Source organism: Cydia splendana, chromosome 3, assembly GCF_910591565.1.
Source record: "Cydia splendana chromosome 3, ilCydSple1.2, whole genome shotgun sequence".
Classification (NCBI taxonomy): Eukaryota; Metazoa; Arthropoda; class Insecta; order Lepidoptera; family Tortricidae; genus Cydia; species Cydia splendana.
Window position 1 is genome coordinate 21666798 of NC_085962.1, and position 20206 is coordinate 21687003.

The 20206-nt window shown below is 37.5% G+C and overlaps 1 protein-coding gene and 1 long non-coding RNA gene across 2 annotated transcripts in view; both read right to left on the reverse strand.

The window, feature by feature from the left end:
- Positions 1 to 20206, reverse strand: part of LOC134789409 (uncharacterized) — a 400206-nt gene that overhangs the window by 187572 nt on the left and 192428 nt on the right. The gene's annotated exons all lie outside the window — the stretch shown is intronic.
- LOC134806847 (insulin-like growth factor-binding protein complex acid labile subunit) overlaps positions 1 to 20206 on the reverse strand; it is a 285723-nt gene that overhangs the window by 3214 nt on the left and 262303 nt on the right. The window contains exons 2-3 of the mRNA XM_063780248.1: positions 10895 to 10985; positions 10301 to 10424 (exon numbers count right to left, since the gene is read on the reverse strand). Coding sequence (XP_063636318.1) covers positions 10301 to 10424; positions 10895 to 10917 — 147 coding nt within the window. The 5' untranslated portion in view covers positions 10918 to 10985. The remainder of the gene's footprint in view (positions 1 to 10300; positions 10425 to 10894; positions 10986 to 20206) is intronic.

The window sequence follows — 20206 nt, forward strand, 5'->3', positions numbered from 1 at the left end:
GTTAATAATTTATTATTAAATGAGAAAAAGACTAAATGTATTAAGTTTGTCACTAGTAGTAACATAAGGCATGAAGTGTCATTGTGAAGGATGAGGAATTGGAATTAGTTGATAGTACAGTTTTTCTTGGTATAACTTTAGATTCTAAACTTCAGTGGGGTCCCCATATTGCTACTCTTTCGAATAGACTGAGCTCTGCAGCTTTTGCAGTGAGCAAAATCCGTCAGTTAACTGATGTGAAAACAGCTCGATTAGTCTATTTTAGTTACTTCCATAGCATTATGGCATATGGTATTTTACTGTGAGGCGGTGCTTCAGAGATAAATACCATTTTTGTTCTGCAGAAGAGGGCTATTCGAGCAATATACAAAATGAGCCATAGAGACTCACTTAGAGATAAATTTAAGGAAATTGACATAATGACAGTGCACTGTCAATACATTTATGAGAATATTCTGTATGTACAGAAAAATATTGTAAATTTTAGGAAAAATTGTGAAATTCATAATATTAATACTAGAAATAAACATAAGCTCGCAGTGCCCTTCACTCGGCTCCATAAAATTAAAAAATCATTCATGGGTAAAGCCTGACAACAGTTTATTTAACCCTGAGATAGTATCGCTGCAAACAGCTTACGTATGGCAATAATGTGCGTACGTCATGTATAGTCGGGGTAGTGGGCATTGGCTTCATGTTGATACTCGTATAATGTCAAAACATTGCTTACAGAGAATTCGGTTCTTTCAATTTACCTATTCGTTAAAATCTGATTCTAAATATTCAATATTTATATATTCTTCGTTTTCTGACTCTGACGAAGTCTGATTTTCATCAGATGTTGTGTCGCTTTCAGGACCACCAACCTCGATTATAAAACGTTCAGTCTCCAATTCGATTATAGGATTTTTATCGTCGATCTACAAATAAATGAAAATGATATGGTCTTAAATGAAATATTAAAGTTTAAACCAAACAACTAACCAGTTCAATACAACCGCACTATAAAATGTCAATACCGGTCATGTCAACAACCAAATTTAAAACATTGTTTATTGGAATGCTATGTAATCCTTCGTCTTTTTTAAGCTGTAAGTATTTTATTGCATTCACTACAATTTTTTTCGCATCTTTAGTATATTTTTTTAGCTTTTTTGTAATAAAACCATTTATATTTGAATATATTCGTAGATATTTTCCGTTTGTTTACATCGGTGACATTCGATGACATCCAACGTTCGTTGTCAAAGAGTACTTGTTGCCAGTAAAAGAAATTAGTACCATTGAAAATCCGCAAAATGGCGAGGGTCAAATAAACTGTTGTCAGGCTTTAATTGTGTAAGATTTTATAATAAACTTCCAAACCATATTACTGAATTATATATTAATAAATTTAAGAATTATGTAAAGCGTAAACTTATTTCTAAAGCTTATTATACCACACAAGACTACATGAATGATATTACAACGTGGGATTAATTGTTATTCGAAATGATTATTTATTTATTAGGTATGTTTGATTATTGATGAGGAAATGGATATTCCGATGTAATAACGTCTCTAAGTTTGACGACCGGTCTGGTCTAGTGGATAGTGACCCTGTCTGCTAAGCCGATGGTCCTGGGTTCGAATCCCAGTAAGGGCATTTATTTGTGTGATGAACACTAATATTTGTTCCTGAGTCATGGTTGTTTTCTATGTATATAAGTATGTATTTATCTATACAAGTATGTATATCGTACAAGCCTTGCTTAGTTTGGGGCTAGGTTTGATCTGTGTAAGATGTCCCCAATATTTATTTATTATTTATTTATTTATTAATACTATCTACTTATTTTGTTACTTATGCTTTTTTTTTTGACATTTAAATTTTATTCTAGTAATTCTAGACTAGTATTTTTTTATACAATCTTTTTAATGTTTGACGATCCTTTTGTGAAATTCTTAGTGTTAAATTTGATATGTATAATAATCCAATTTTATTATGGAATAATATTAACATAATGAATTGCTCTGATAATTAGATTAAGATTAATTACGATTAATAAGAGCTTGTTGCTAGGCCTACATGAATAAAGTATATATATATTTTTTTTTTTAGTTGATTATACTGTGTACCTTTGTACTGCCAAAGCATAGGTACATACCAATGTACTGTGTACGAGTATATATGATCTGCGCAGGAGCAGTATTTTCGTTAAATTAGAAGCAATGTCACGCTATTGCCGAAATAAAACCGATAAATTTCTAAAATATTTTTGTTTACTTAGATTATTATTAAAAATGACACGTTTTTAAGGAAAAATATTTTCATAATTTAATATACATAATTGGATACCTACTAATTTTGAGCGTAGGTATTGTAGACCATAATAGTCGTATAAGTACATAAAAACCTACAGTAGTTGAGTGTATTTGCAGTGGGTGCATTTTAACGTTAACATTGTTAAAAAAAATATCTTCCAATATCTTCAAAATTTCCTAAATTTAAGGTGCAACTACCAGACTAATCTCGGTTTGAAAATAATTCTGTATTTTTTGTGTCCGTTTCTCTAGCTCAATTTCAGCGTTCAAATATTCACTTAGCAAAGTCACATTAAATATCACGAAAGATAAAAACCATTAAAAGACTGTGCCAACACTCGCTACGGGAAGAGCAAAATCCCTATGATAATATTGACAGATTGGTTTCGTCGCGTCACAGCCGCTTATTGCCGGTGTGATATTCCCTTTGCAGATAAAATTAATCCTTTTCCAAATATCCCCGATCTACTCTGGCGCACGTCCATATTTTGATTGAATCGTTTCGAACCTAAGCTTCACATATAATCGGATATTAACTACCTAACAACAATTGAATTTTGTCACCTCTATGTAGGTATACGAGTATTCATATATAGCAGTAGTCGTTCTAAGTCAATTAACTTACATACTGCCGTATTCGAACTTCACGATATTCACAAGAGACGACACGTACTAGATCCATTCTAGATACGTTATAGTTTAGATATCAACTAGTTCTCTTTTGCAGCGCAATTCGGGCAACCAATGTCACTTTTACGTTAGATAGAGTAAGATATCTATTAGATGTTAATTGGATCTCTAAGTCATATCCTGTGGAAATCGTTCAACAGTATCTCCAGAATCGCGCAAATGTCAAATTTGACAGGTTAGATCTTAAACATATCGTTATCGTATCTTGGTGATGTCTAAAAGATGTCTATTTCAAAATCCGAATCGGGCCCATAGAATATTTAGAATAGGCTTATAAAACACTTAGGAAACAAGGATTAATAGTGCGAAAGATAGGAAATTCGCAACGAGTGACGAATTTTAAAACCCAACCGAAGGGAGTGTTTTAAATCGACATGCATTGCGACTGGCCCTTTAAATTTTCAACGTAGTTACTTACATACGTAATAATGTGTCGTAATGGAGCAAAAGATGTACTGTAAAATATATTTATTATTATATTCATAGTTACCTACTTTCGAAATGCCAAATTCAGTTTTTTTAACATGTTCTTCTTTCACTTTGGCCATAATTCCATTTCTATGGAAATCGACACCGCCACGCGCTACAAATTATTGAAAATTATATAAATATTAAAATAATTTTGCGACCAAATATCCCATATCCGATATAGGTACCTATTTAATACTAACCGATATGGTAAATTTAACCAACATGATTTTAATGGGATGGGACAGAGAGTGATGTGTAAATCGGGAATTTGAGGAATTCGATTTAAGTCTGTATGCCTACCCGCTGGCAGTGCCCTTGTTTTGCCTGCAGTCGAGAATTGTGCAATCTACTTTCAATTGCACGCAACGCAAGCTCCCGCTGGATTGAGTATTGACAGAGCTCGTGGGCCATAATAATCGCATAATTATTCAGGTACGTTTCAGGTCCGAGCGTTGAGCAATTCACAGACAGATTTAACCTAACTCATTTAATCCTGCAGAGTTGCAGGCGTATGATGTTCACGGTTATTGACATTATAACGCTTGCTCTGCGTCACTTTTTAACCTTTCGTCGCCAGACTATAGTATTTTTCAAATACGATGATTACGGTGACTATGTCATCTCCATACTATGATTGTATGTACTCCATACGAAATTGTATTGAGATGCCATTTATCAGCGTACCCTTCCTGTTTGAAAAATACTATGAGATGCGAAACGCTGCTGAGATCCTGACACCACGGCAAAAAAACAAAAGATAATACGCAAAACAGGATGCCAAAGCGATAGATCGATGCTTTGATTATTCTCATCTAATTGTAAGAATGTGTGATTGCTACAGATGTAATTTAAGGTATGTAATGAGGGTCAAAATTATTTTCGTTGTCTTGTTTCTGACCACTCTGTTACGCTTGTATTTCCATCTCAAATCAAATAAATAAATAAATAAAGTCGAGTGCTATCGCATGTCTCTTTAGCAGTATAGATTATATTTTACATGAGAAAAATATGAATCTAAATTTCATCTCATACAAAAAGCTACACTCCGTCACATTTTTTGGGGACAAAAAACAAGATAACGAAAAGATTTTGACCCATGTACATACTTGAAATCACACATTAAGCTGACTGGTCATATTTTTCATAAAATCGATTTCGACTGGCAAATCATATTACTTTTTGGCAACCGGGTTTTATAAAGCAATTCCCTTTGAGCATTTATGTTTTAATTTACCAGTGGAAACTGTTTGGCTTGTGTTTTATTAATATTAATTCATATTGTGTAAGATTGAAAGCTGTTTGTTTCCCAATAAAAAAAAATAACCTAATTAAACCCCGCTGAATCCGAATTTGCCAGTTGTCCTATCGAAATCTTGACCGGAAGTGAGATATTTGATATGAAAGGTCCCTTTTTTTAGTTTTTCGTTAATAACTCTTAAATGGTGGCGCATAGCAAAAAATGTTCTATTACATAAGTAATCTGCATAAAATTTCCTACAAGAAAGATTGAGTACAAATTTTCGCTAGGATCAATATTCAAAGAGATATTAACGCGGGAAATTTAATTATAATCACTTCTAAGGTCCCATTTTTTAGTTTTTCGTAAATTACTCGTAAACGGTGGCCAATATCAAAAAATGTTGTTAAACGTTAATAATTTACACAAAATTTTGTACAAAAAAGATTCAGTACACTTTTCGCATTCAGCGGGGTTTAATTAGGTTAAAAAACCCGGTTGTCAAAAAGTAATATGATTTGCCAGTCACATCAAGAAAGAGAGCGATTTTGAATTTTTTTGTCTAGTCTAATATTTAGACCATTTTATTTAAGGTGTTTTTTTTTTATTTTATATTTTTAATATGGGAATTTTCGTGTTATTTTTACTCTGAATCAACGAACCCTCTCTCTTTCTTTCGATTTTAAAAGGAAAAACGAAACTGTTGATCAACCATAGTTGCTAACGACTTCCCATAACTCATTCGATAAAGGATGACTACGCTAGACCGGGCCGGGGCCCGGTCGGAGCTTCCAGCGCTTTGTTTTCTATGGAAATCACCACGTGGTAACCGATCAGCCGCCATAGAAAATGACATGTCGGACGCCTCGGCCCGGGCCCGGCCCGGTCTAGCGTGAGTCATCCTTAAAGAAAGTATAAAGGCCAATTATGGAAAGCAATTACAACGTACGTCGTACTAATAGTATTGTTCCTACACGAAAGTGTTCATTTAATATATTAGCCTAGTCGAATACGTGGAAATAATGGTATTATGTTACGAGTTTCATCTGGCTGTTCAGGAGCTTAAACAAAGTTGTTCCGTTAATTAAAATAAATGATTAAATTTACACTGTAGACATGAGAGTTTGTGTAGTCCTTTGGCGTTAATTTTACCCACGTGTTAGTTAATATAACAATGTCGGACTTCCGTAAACAATTATAAATGCTGGTACCATCGCTCACACTGTTAACTGACAATTCTTAAACCTTATTACTAAAGGCATAAGGTACAATTGAAGGTTTGCCAAAGTGCTATGGAGCGCAGCTTGCTAGGAGTTTAACAGATTGACCGAGTCCGCAACTCTACGCTGCGCTTATAAACGCGCATTCCTGATGTTGGAGCTAAGACCGCCAAGCTGAAACGGGACTGGGCCGGCCATGTTTGCTACATGCACCCACAGAGGTGGACAAAAATAGCTACGTTGTGGGTACTACAAGATGGGCGAGGATCTGGCAGACCCAGGCGGAGATGACCTCGACGCATATCTCAACGGCTGGCCAGAGATTGCTCAAAACCGAGACGGATGGAGATCGAGGGTTTCCCCTTTGCCCAGCACTGGAACACCATATAGGCTAATAATATAAATATATTATAAAAATATTAATCTAAAATATTAATTTCCAAATAGGAAAATGAGGAGTTAGATGCGTTTTTTAGCGGTCGTCCACTTTCATGTTAAAAATCTCCGTAACTTAGTAGGTATAATATTTATTATAAAACAATAAGATTATATGGATTAAAACGTTAAACGTGGGCGCGCGTTCAGTAATAAGATAATAGCACAATGATTTATATGCCTGCATTAAGAAACTCCTTTAACTTTTCACGACGTAAGTATCTAAATAGATTCCCGAGAGAAAATGCCAAGAGATTGCTTCTTAGAAATAAGGCCACGGCTATTTGAACATTTGTGTGGCTTCTAGTGACCAAGAAAAGATACGGCCTAAAAGAAATGTGTATGTTGGTTGAACTTTTATCTTCACTCTCCAATTACATACTTGTTAGAAAGTGAAGTCCACAATGAAATACGATAAAAGCGTAACCATCTTATACCGCGCGATATTCAGAATTAGGAAGAGTAAATGGACAAGCAGTTTGAAAAATATTCCCTTAATATTCGGGTATCTTTATGTAAAAATATGATTGAGAATTAAGTAACTGAGTCACATAAATGTAATTTTAAATCATCTAAAGTACCGTAAACTCAGGCAGGTAAATGGTCCAGTTTTTAACGTTGATTATTGACGAGCCTTTTTGATTTGTACCCGTTACATTTATTTTGGAGCTTAGATATACTAACGCTTTATCTAAATAAGATTTTACACAACAGAATTTGAAAAATACTCATACATTTTTTACTGGAACTTGAATTTGGACCATAGTAGTAAGTTGTGAACTAAAGCTACCTGATTTTACGGCATAAGATTTATTTAATGACGCGGTATGGTAACATTGGTGCAGTAATAATGCTGCGAGACACATGCTACTACAGGTGCACTGCGTGCTGAAAATTATTTTAGAAAGAAAAATAAAAGTTGCAAATTTTTAGTAGAATATATCAAAGTTAATTCATTAGAGCCTATAGGTACTAGTACTAAAATATAAACTAAAACAAACTATGGCTCTCAGATGAAGAACCTACAGATAGGAAGATGTGTGTGGTCATCATATATATTTATATTTATTTATGTATTTATATAAAGATATTTATGTATATATTGTAACGGTGCGTATAACGGAACGTTACACTATCAAGTTCTTTATTATTACTGGCACCATACACTTCCTACATTCCCTTTTCAAATTCAAATCCCTCTTGGAATTCCTTTCGCTTACTTCTATTTTCAGTTCGATCCAAACTTCGATCGATTAACATATTTTTATTCTAACGTACTGTACTTCCTAAATACGGCCAAAAGGCGCTCATCTAGTAACTGTGATCAAAATATTTATTTAAATAATATATATGTAAGTGCTGTGCAGTGCTATAGTGTTCATTTAGTGGCCGAGCGAACCTCCAGACTATCTACAGCATAAAGGCACATCGCTGGCCCAATATTACAGGGTTCTATGTTACAATTTCAAGATAGTTGAAATTCGACTTAATGTCACTATGACAATGTTCAAATTTCAGTTCGATAAAAGTGAAACATAGAACCCTGTAATATTGGGCCAGCGACATGTTGTAAGTTTTAATAATCACGAAAGTGTACATATGTGTTATTTAGTCAGAGGGTTAACACTTGACCTGTATTGTTACAGGTGCCTTTTTATCTCAATAAATAAATACCCATCGTCGTCCGGCGAAGTTTTATATTTCTTAATATAGTTAATATATCGCTCCGGTTTTCGTACTTTATGTTTGCAGACGATATTTAAGTTATTTAGCAACTTTAAAAAGGTATCAAATAGATAATATATTATTCATAAAATATTCTTGATCCGGATTACAATAATTCGGAGTAAAATAAAATAAATGAAAAAATAAATAACATCATCAATTGTGCGATTATCCTTTCGCCTACTAATATCTGGAATGGGCTACATTCTACTCGAACTTCATGATTTAGAGATAAGTAGAATAGTTAGAACCCAATAGGAGTCCGATTAAGTTTTAATAATTAGATATATGGTTTTCATATTATTTTGACACGTCCTTGAGCCAAAAATGAACTATCATAGGGACCATCATTCGACGCGAGAGGTAGGTATATTTCGTTTTATATCAAAGAGGAAAATTTTGTTCCAATATCAAGCCCGTAGACTTTCCAGGTATTAAATGTCACCTTTTATTGAAACACACTAAACAAACAAGCAAAAAACATCAAAAGTCGCACAGAAAAACAGGATATTTATCTAAAATTATCTAGACATGTCTCGTTAGATATTAAGCTTATGAAATAACCAGCCCTTACAATCATCTAATATAAGATCCTCAACAACATGTTAACTTGAAGATGTGAGTAATTGGATTTTTGTTATTTTTTATGTGTGCGACTTTCAATAAGGAGGACGCGGATTCAAACCCCTGCTCGTAACAATGAGTTCTTCGGAACTTATGTATCTACGATATACATATATGTTACGGGTAATGTTAGAAAATTGATTAAACTTAAGTTTACCCAGGTATAACTAGTATTACCCAAGCCTTTTGGGTAAAGTCCGAAAATTTAAACAACATAAATCTGTATTCGGGGTTTACCCGTACACACCTAGGTCTATCCAACACTGGCTGGGTAATGGTGTAAAAGTTGATTTAATTTTCGGGCTTTACCCAAAAGTATTGGGTAATACTAGGTATACCCAGGTAAATTACCCGTATCATATATATATATATATATGAAACATCGTGAGAAAACCGGACTAATCTAAATAAAGCTTAGTTTCTCCTCTGGGTGTGAAGGTCAGATGGTAGTCGCTTTCGTAATTAAAGACTGTGTAAACTTTCACTCAGTGTTTTAATTAAATAAAGTTCTTAAAATAGCATCAGATAATGGTATCAAATTCAATGAAAGTAAATGCAAGTTTTTTGTTAAATAACTGTTGTATATAGGGCATAAATTTACACCGACAGGTGTGACCCCAGACCCATCTAAGGTGGAGGCAGTTATGAGAATGGAACTCTCCGTGCAGCCTGCACCACAGGCACTGCATCCTCAGTTTCAGTTCTACTGTGTTGGGAAGGCATCCAAGATCACCATCAAACAGCTCACTGAAATTATTTTTTAAGTTTTTTATTAGGTTAGGAATTTTATTATCAATTTCAACACTATGAACATTGACCAGTTCCTCATTAACCATGATGAAACCATATTTTAAGCATGTTTTACAGCCTAACAAAGTAGGGACGTCACCCTCAAGAATTACAAATTCCACCATGTAAGTGTTTTTGTTAGGATGTCTAATCATTAATTTACACTCACCATGAACACTCACACGTTTCTTGTCCAATGTACTATTTTCTTTTTACTCATTTTAATTAGTTCTTTGGGAATTGATAGCGTTTTACATACCTCTGTACCCATAATGTTGCATCCCGCACCTGTGTCCAACTTCATAAGAGTTGGTTGTCCATTAACAAAAAATGTTTGGGTGATTTCATCTCCCGAATAATCCATGTCGATGTCGGCCACTCCGATGAAGAAGTGGTCGCTCATGTCCTCAACCTCTTCTACTTGATCTGACTCCTCTTGTACAATATGCACTTTCTTTTTCATGCACATAGTTGTGAAGTGATTGACTTTGTTACAATTATAGCATGTCTTCCCATAAGCAGGACACTTGTTGATACCGTGAGATTTACCGTAGTTTCTACAATTTTTTTATGTTAATAAAAGAGGGGGGATGTTTATGGAACTACATGCTGCCTTAAGCTGTATTATAGGATCTGTGGCAACACAGACGAGAACTAGACATGGCGTCGATTAAAGACTGTGTAAACTTTCACTCAGTGTTTTAATTAAATAAATAATTACCAAAATGAACAGATATGTACTTGGAAATTGCTCCACCGGACAATAGCCCCCCTCTTAAATACATGAAGATGATGTTTAGTTTACCTGTGACTGTGATAGGCAGATGCAATGCATGGGGCAGGGCGGCGGCGTCAGCGGCGGAGCGTGGCCGGCCAGCCCGGCGCCCAGCGACAACAGCGCAGACCAGGCCACCCATCGCACCAGCCACCTACACAACCAACACAACTTATACTACCTTCTGTCTATTTATAGGGCAATCGCCAATGATAATAACAGGCAAATTAACGTTACCGTGAAATGTTTTTTTACTTTTTAAATGTTTTTATTAGCTTCCCCACTGGGTACTTGTGTAATGCTCTTACATGCTGGTACATGTCGCTAGGCGCGTCCCTAAGACCTATGAATGATTTGGTGGAAATATTCGCTGTCATCGGGTAAGTCTCGGTAGCTCAGTTGGCAGAATGATGGACTGGTATCCCAGAATCGCGACTTTGAGTCTCGCCCGAGACAGTAAGTTTTTTCACTTTTCCTTTATTTCTAAGCATTATGCTGTTTGTGGGCTTATTTTTTATGGGTGCTTTAGATAATGAGACAGCGCAATGGATTTTCGTAATGTCCAAAGGTTAAGGTTCATTTTATACTGTAGTCTTTGTCTGCTATGGCCGTATGTGTTCTTACCTCAGTGTGCGTGCGAGTGCCATGCGCCGGCGCCGGCGGGGCGCGCCGCCCGCCGCGCGCTCTCACCTTTTCACCATCGCTCCACCACGATCTGCGGACAAAAACACGATTACATATTCAACATTTTTTTGTGTAAAAATACGTAACAGCTTATTATAGTGTTGTCAGTCTGATGATATAAAATTTTACACCGGTATTGGTGGTCGGCCGTATAATTGAGATTGCTATGGGACATGTAAAAAGGGCTCCTTTACGCCTATCACAGACTAAAATAAATGTTAGAATGTTGAGTCGCGAAAGACTGCATTTACTGACCCGACGACCGAATTAGATTAGCAGCAATCTGTATTTTTCTTTAAACACCAAAACAATGGTAAAAAAGCAAATTATACCATGAATTTTCCTGCAATTATTGCCATATGAAATTATATTGGGTAAGGTTTACTTCAGATGAAAATCACCCAAAATTCCATCATACTAAAAGTCTCTTTTCGGAATTATCCGACAGTTTTCGACATTCGGAATTACCCGAATACACCTTAATTAAAATGATTCATGAAATAAATGGCATTGCTTTAATACAACACCAATTGCCATGGTTTATTGCTTACATTTCTTAATCTCCGTTTTCCGGAAAATCCATTACCGTTCGGTAGAATTTATTAAGTTAGTTTGTTATTGTACCCGGTAATGAGTATGTAAGTTTAAAACATATAGTTAAACGTTAAGAATACAGACTTGAATATTGTGAAGTCCCCATTTTTGAATGCTGCAAAATAAAAACCTAAAAGTTAGTTTCGGTCAGTAAATTGTAAGCATACCTACTCAAACTTTAACTGAATGGCACTCCTCTTAAAGTAGTAAGAGAATTTAAGTACTTGGGACACTGGGTAACCGCATCGCTAAAAGATGACGTAGACGTGGAAAGGGAGCGTAGGGCGCTGGCAGTAAGAAGTAATATGTTGATTCGTAGGTTCGCAAGGTGTACTAGCAACGTTAAAATCACCCTTTTTAAGGCGTACTGCCAGTCATTTTACACCTGCAGCCTATGGATCAACTTTACTCAAAAAACTTACAGCGCCCTACGCGTCCAATACGCTTAATATACAACGTTTTTAGGATGCTGTTGGGGCTGCCGCGCTATTGCAGCGCTAGCGGTATGTTCGCGGAGGCGCGCACCGACGGCTTCCACGCCATCATGCGCAAGCGGGTGGCGTCGCTGGTGCGGCGCGTACGCGGCAGCGCCAACAGTCTCCTAGCCACTGTAGCAGAAAGGATAGATGGCGCTTTCTGGGAGTACTGGAGTAGCCTACATGTATATAAATAAATAAATAATAAATATTATAGGACATTTTTTACACAAATCGACTGAAGCCCCACGGTAAGCTCAAGAAGGCTTGTGTTGTGGTTACTCAGACAACGATATATATAATATATAAATACTTAAATACATAGAAAACAACCATGACTCAGGAACAAATATCTGTATCATCATACAAATAAATGCCCTTACCGGGATTCGAACCCGGGACCATCGGCTTCGTAGGCAGGGTCACTACCCACTAGGCCAGACCGGTCGTCGAATATAGAAGTTAAATAAAGCACATCCCAAGTAGCACAGATTAGTTGTATAGCAGCCGCATAATGAAGTACGAATACGCTTGAAGCTGGAATATAAAAGCTGCATAAGAGCTGTATAAGCGTCTTTTCAGCTTTTATAACTCTTAAATGGGCACAAATTAGGCAGCCTTAAGTTCACATAGCTACTTAAGAGCGTTGTAGCAGCAATTTAACGGAATTATAAGGGGTAACAGGAGTTATAAGAGGTGTATATTGGCTGGGTAAGAGACCACCACCACCCTTTATTCAGCTAATATGTCACATGTGCGCCCTAATACCGGGAAATATTGACATTGGGCTGAATAAAAGATAATTAATAACATACTTTTACACCTCTGCCTTAAAAATCAGCTATTATATTTAGTATAGTGACGACGAACGCAGAGGTGAACATATTTATATTGAAGCAAAAACATTAAGCGCAACGACACCATAAGTCATTTTGTTAAAGTGTTTAGTTAAATGTTTGTAGATGATCTTTTATATATTAATGCGAGAAAGATGTTTGGGAATGCAAGTTTATTGACATTATATATATACATTATCTAAGAAAATTTCAGTGCGCCACGAAAATAATCAGTATTTATTTATTTTAATGATATAAATAAGCTATGTGTAAAAACTATTTCAGTGGTTTGGACAGAATTATGAGATAAAAAGTTAATAATACGTTATAGAAAGTACTAAACTAATGATTTAGGTTAAGAACTCAGGCACAAAACCATATTGTTACCCTTAAAAGTTGGAAAAGCAATTTCAATCTTGTAGGTTATATACAATAAAATGGCGGTCAATGTTAAAAAGCAACGTGAACCGTTAAAATTCTTATATGCAGCATACGACTGTTATATATCTGATAAAGATACTTAAGTGAACCACTATAAAGTCCAAGTCGCTATTTCGATACACTAGTGAACCTCTAAACAGTTATAAGGCATCTTATGAACGTTTTAACAGCCGCTATGCAGACAGTCCCAATGGTAGTATAATAGGCTGCTTAGCGGTAAACATGTTCAGCGCTAAGCCGTATTATGCGCCACATGTGTTCGATTATACGTCTATTGGTTTCATAATAGCTCACTCGTTCTCCCTTATAATAAGTCAGCGAAATAAAAGCTGCTTTAGTAGTAAACATGTTCAGCGATAAGCTGTATTATGCGCCCCATGTGTTCCATTTATACGTCTACTGGCTTCATATTAGTTCACTCGTGCTCCCTTAAAAGTCAACGTAATAATAGCTGCTTAGCGGTAAACATGTTCAGCGATAAGCTGTATTATGCGCCACGTGTGTTCCATTATACGTCTATTGGCTTCATAATAGTTCATTCGTGCTTCCTTAAAAAGTCAGCGTAATAAAGGCTGCTTAGCGGTAAACACGTTCAGCGATAAGCTGTATTATGCGTCACATGTGTTCCATTATACGTCTATTGGCTTCATATTAGTTCACTCGTGCTCCCTTAAAAGTCAGTGTAATAAAAGCTGCTTAGTGGTAAACATGTTAAGCGACAAGCTGTATTATGTGCCACATGTGTTCCATTATACGTCTATTAGCTTCATAATAGTTCACTTGTGCTCCCTTAATAAGTCAACGTAATAAAAGTCCACAATTACCTCCTTATACAGCACATGGCGTAATTTTATCCACTAAACAGACCTTATAACGGTTAAAGCATTTGATAACCCTTAAAGCTGTATAGGGTCGTAGCAAATATACCTTTATATCACTCTTTGCGTATTAATGGTAGTTTTCAGAGCCGTAATGCAGCTTTTAATCGGCCCTAAGCTATATAAATATCACTGAGATCTATTATACAGCTGTAGGACCACGAGTGTGCTCTTATAAGTGTCTTAATACGCACAGAGCGTTAGATAGAACTAAAAGTGAGTAGTTATAGAGCTATCTGTGCTACTTGGGATACTCGTAACATAGATAGTCACTAACATAGGTTAAGAGTAATAATAATAAGCTACTACCTTGGACCCTGCCCCGCTGCCGGCGGCACCCTAGGTTAGGTTTTTTATAATGTGTTTATATATTTTTGTTATGTTTTGTAAGTGTTTTTATATTTTACTTTTATACTCACATTGTAAAATCCTAACCTAAGACCCTAATTGAATAAAGGAGATAATAAGCTACTAATATATTATGGAAATTTAATTTCTGAAATAAATAATTATTTATTTATTATTTAAATAACAATAGGTATTAACCAAGTTTCTTAACTTTTAATTCAACTTTGCGTTTGCAAAATACACGAGGTTTTTCACTTCTCGTTGTCTCCGAGGAAAAGCGTTTTTGTAATATTGTGTGTGTAATTTAATGGTGGTTTAGTTTAAAAGCATGTGTTGTGGAGTAATGGCGCCCGGGGGCCGGCTCGCGGGAATCTCACGCGGCTCCATAAACATACTCTTGCAATTTTAAATTTTTGGCACGCGACTCCGGAATTATTCAAAACGCCGTTTTGTATCGCCGCGCCTTAGCAACATTGTTCACGTGTACGGTATATGTTTACCTTTATTGTAGACACACCTATTAATTCGCGTCTGACGCCACGAGGCATAATCTTCACGTCTGTTTATCTTGTTTTGAATCCAGACGGATAGATTAAATTACAAGTATTACATCACGAATTTTCTTCCATGTTGTTAGGTTACGTTATTTTGAATATTTATCAATTTTACCAATTATTTATTTTCAATAGTCTTATTTAGTTAATGATTTATGGTTTACACTAGTAACATTTATGGTTTATTTCTGGCAACATCGCTATAACGTGATTGGATGATGTCTTGGCGGGCGAATAATATCGTTCAACGATTGGTTGACGTCATCGATATCACGCGATGTCGTCCACCAATCGCGAGGCTCTATTTTCCCGCCATATTGGCAACGGTTCTTGGTCGGGAGTTGATCAAACCGTGCATTCTGTTTGGAGCGTTCGTGGAAATAGGTAGCTTATTCGGAGTGACGTGCTCACGGCTGTGGGTAGCCTAGGTTGCCTAGGCTTGCTAGCTAGCTAAGTTAATTAATTGATGTGTAAACGAATGTTGAGTTTAAGTGTCTAGAGTAATAAAGTAAATGGATGTTGAGTTTAAGCGTCTAGAGTATTAAACAAGTGAATGTAATCAAGTAGTTTGAATAAACATTCCTAATCTAACCGTTTGGAGTTTTCCTTTGTTCCGGTGCCTAGTAGTTGGTCGTTCATATTTCAGAAGTGGGATGAACAGTTAAAACGTAAGTACACGCCCCAATAGTAAGCTATTTTTGTGCGAAGTGATTTCAAGTGAACGTTATTTATTTAAAAGTTAACGATAAAGTTTAAGTATTACCTAGTGATGTTAGTTTAAAATCTCAACCGTGGTTATTGCTATAATATACCGTTAACAGTTTAAATTTAACAAACGATTTCTTTGTTAATGCTATTTAGTGTTCATATCATTTTACGATAGAAAGTGGGTAGTATTTTCGTTCGATTACTTATTTTATCGATTGAAATTAAGCCTAGTGATACTATACCTTATTTATATAGCTGAAGTTACAGTAGTTAATACATCAATCGGGTTCGAATCCCGGACAACAATGGAACAGATTAAATTGTAATCCAGTGAACGTTAACACCTTTCTATATTTAATAGCATTGTTGGAGCAAAGAACTTGTGTAACGTAATGATATTTCAAGTAAGTCGTGTTGTGATTTATTTATATGAACCGTTATTGCTTTGATCATTCGTTTCCTTGATTAATGGGATCTTTTACCTTAAACTTAGTAGTTTGCTTCCTTATGTCTAGCTATAAGATTCTAAAATCCTCTGACGTGAGATTTCAGACTATGTCAGAGCCGCCACCGACGAAGGCTCGTGACTCCGAGACGAAGAGATGCACACTCGAACGCGAGCCGGAGCCGTAGTCGCCTGCAAAGCCGAAGCAATAGTCGACACCGGCCGGATCGGGACGTGGATCTGGGACGCGAGCGACTACGGATGCTGGAGGAAGAAGTACGGCGTGAGCGCAACCGCGTACGTGCTGCCGAAGACCTACGTGAATCATCGCGGCGCGCCAGCTCATCTCAAGCGGCCAGCCGTCATCGAAGCATCCCCGTGTCAGCGAGGGGCCAGGATGAGGAGCGTCGAGCTGAGCGCGGATCACGACAGCCTGACACCGAAGAACGGATTAACAGGTCACGTAGCCCTTCCTTTTCAAATAATTATTTATTCGATATATTTAAAAATCTGCGAGACGGTCTAGCATCGTTGCCCGTGAACCAAGGCGCACCCCAACCATTACAGAAAATCGATCATAAGAATATATTGCCAAATTTTGATCCTTCATCAAAAAATCAGAGGATGGATATATGGTTGAAGAAGGTGAACGAGTGCGCCTCGGTGTACAGGTGGGATGAAAGAACAACTACGTATTTTGCTATGCAGAAACTTCAAGGTTTGGCCAAAACATGGTATGAGAGTCTGAATAGTATTTTGTTTACATGGGCCGAGTGGCAAGATAAGTTGTTGAGTGTTTTCCCATGTGAGCAAAACTATGGCCAGACCTTGGAGGATATGATTATGAGGAAGAGTAGGTACAATGAGTCCATAGAGGTGTACTATTATGAGAAGTTGAGTCTGGTGAATCGATGCGAGATAGTAGATGCCCGCGCAGCTGAGTGCATAATACATGGTATTACGGACAAGACACTTAAATCCGGGGCTTTGGCACTACGTTGTACCCATCCCGATCAGCTCTTACAATATTTGATCAGTAATAGGGATTATAATCAAACCAACCAATCTGATCGATCGAATGTTAGGAATAGGAATTTCGATACGTCATAAGTCATAAGTTATTTATTTGCGAAAGATAGGGTATACATAGGATGTTACATCAGTCAGTCAAAACACGGCAAATCCTAAATCTGGTAGATAGCAATAGATCAACCAACGGTACAGGGTGTTACAACTGCAAAGAAAGGGGTCATAGTTTCCTGCACTGCCCTAAGCCGCTGCTTAAATGTGCGCGATGTAATAAAATCGGCCACACTGTGGAGAAATGTTTCTCTAAGTCAGATGACAAAGTGCAAGCAAATACTAACGGTACAGTGCAGAAAACTATGCGAATTAAGGACAGCGTAGACATGGTGGACTCTCCAGGCTCTAAATATTATAAAGATATCAAAGTCGACAGTGCTGAGTTGAGGGCGTTCATAGATTTCGGAAGTGACGCTACGCTCATAAGGGAAACAACTGCTAGTAGATTAGGTCTGTCACATAATATTCCTCAGATCTTGAAGGGATTTGGTAATGGTTTAGTCCAATCGCTAGAGAATCTAAGTCTCGATATGAACGTCGATGGGGTAGAAGCTAAGGTACCTTTCAAGGTTGTGAGTGATCATTGGCTAGAGGTCCCTGTTCTTGTGGGACAGTCGTTCACAGAACAGGCGCATGTATTGGTATGTAAGAGTTGTAATAAATTGCAATTCTTTGATGTAGGGAAGGAACTGCCTACTTCAGAGCTTGTTGATAATAGCGATGCCTTGTTGATGTTTTACCCAGCTAGGACAATTGAAATTTATGGAACTGCTTCTGTCATGATACAAGCTAAGCCGGCTTTCAACGGCGAGGTTCTTTTGAAAAATTGTGTAGCAGGAAAGCCGAACGAGCAGTATTTCATTAGCGGCGGGTTTCATCGAGCGGTAAATGGACACATTAATGTACTTGTCGTGCCATGTTCAGAATCTTGTCGCATCCCGGCTAAGCTTATCTTCTGTCGTGCAGAAATTGTCAACGTTGTGAAGCGTTGTGACTTATATTCGGCAGGCGCTAGATGAAGGTCAGGTGAACGTGGGCAGAGGAGTACCAGCTGACGTAAGACGGAACCTGATGGAGCTGTTGGCGAAATATCAGCATTGTTTTGCTACTCCCTTGAGAGACCTAGGCTGTACAGGCATCACTGAAATGAGTATAGAACTTAATAGTCAGCGTCCACTCGTTTATCGTCCATACAGGTTGTCACACCACGAACGGGAGAAAGTGCGGTCGATGATTGGAGATATGTTAGACGCCTGTGTGATTCGAGAATCGACTTCAGATTACGCGAGTCCTATTCTACTTGTGCGTAAAAAGGATGGTTCCTCAAGGTTGTGCGTTGACTACCGTATGCTTAATTCAGTAACCATTAAAGAGCGGTACCCAATGCCCATTATTGAGTCAATCTTGTTTCATAATTCTTGATCTCGCTTCTGGCTATTACCAGGTGCCGATCTCTGAGCAGAGCAAACATCTGACGTCATTCGTTACGCCGGACGGCCAATACGAATTCAATCGTATGCCGTTCGGCCTAGCGAATGCTCCGGCAGTTTTTCAACGAATGATAAACACGATACTTGGTCCGGCGCGATTTAGTAAGGCGACCGCGTACATTGATGATGTACTCATTTTTGGAAAGGACTTTGCTCAGTGTCTAGAACGCCTTGAAGAGGTGCTGCAAATGTTTGAACAGGCGAATCTGACATTGAATCTGTCGACATACGAGTTTTTGTGTGAGGTTGATTATCTTGGCTACGAAATTAGCGCTAGTGGTATCCGGCCCGGTGAAAAGAAGATTTTGACCGTAGTCAATTTCCCTCGTCCCCAGAATGTTCATAATGTGAGACTGTTCCTAGGCCTAGCCAGTTACTTTCACAAATTTATAGTGAATTTTGCTCAAATTTCGTCGCCTCTTAGCAAGCTATTGAAAAAGGACGCCGTCTGGCAGTGGGGTGACGAACAGGAACGAGCATTTGAGTCTAAAGTCGATTTTGGTTAATAGGCTGGTTCTTGCTATTTACGATCCTTCTGCAACGAACGCAAGGTAATGAGAACTTTCACCCAGTGGCATTTTAGTCGGCAAACTTCTCCCGAGGAGAAAAACTTCCACTCTTACGAGTTGGAAACACTAGCAGTAGTGTGTTCCCTTCGTACGTTTATAGTCTATTTACTTGGGAAGGAATTTAATATTATAACCGACTGCAGTGCATTGCGATCCACATTTTCAAAGCGTGATCTGATACCAAGAATAGCACGCTGGTAGCTAACCCTTCAGGAATTTGATTGTACTGTCGAGTATAGGGCTGGAGTAAAAATGAGTCGCGTTGACGCGTTATCTCGAAATCCGGTTGAGCCGTCAGAATGTCTCGAGGATCAGTTTCCGGTGGTAATGGGTATTCGTAGCGAAGATTGGCTTCACACGCTGCAGTTAGGCGATTCTGAGTGGAGCAGAATAATTGACATTCTGAAAAGTGATCTAGACGAAAAGGGATTAGAATATATCAAACAGAATTTTGTCCTTAAAGATAATCGCTTGTTTCGCTATTTGGATGGGGATAAGGACAAGATCAGATGGGCGGTACCGAAGGGCGCAAGGTGGCAGGTGTGTAAACTCAATCACGACGAAATTGGACATTTTGGGATTGAGAAGACCTTAGAACTAATCAAAAGTAACTATTGGTTCCCCAAAATGTCCAGGTTCATCAATAAATACGTGGGTGCCTGTATTGAATATGCGTATACAAAGAACAATTTAGGCGCCCCCGAAGGGTTACTGCACCCTATTGCAAAGGTAGAGATCCCCTTTCACACCCTTCATGTGGATCACCTTGGACCCTTTGTAAAGTCGTTAAGGGGTTTTACTCATTTGTTGGTGGTTGTTGATAGTTTTAC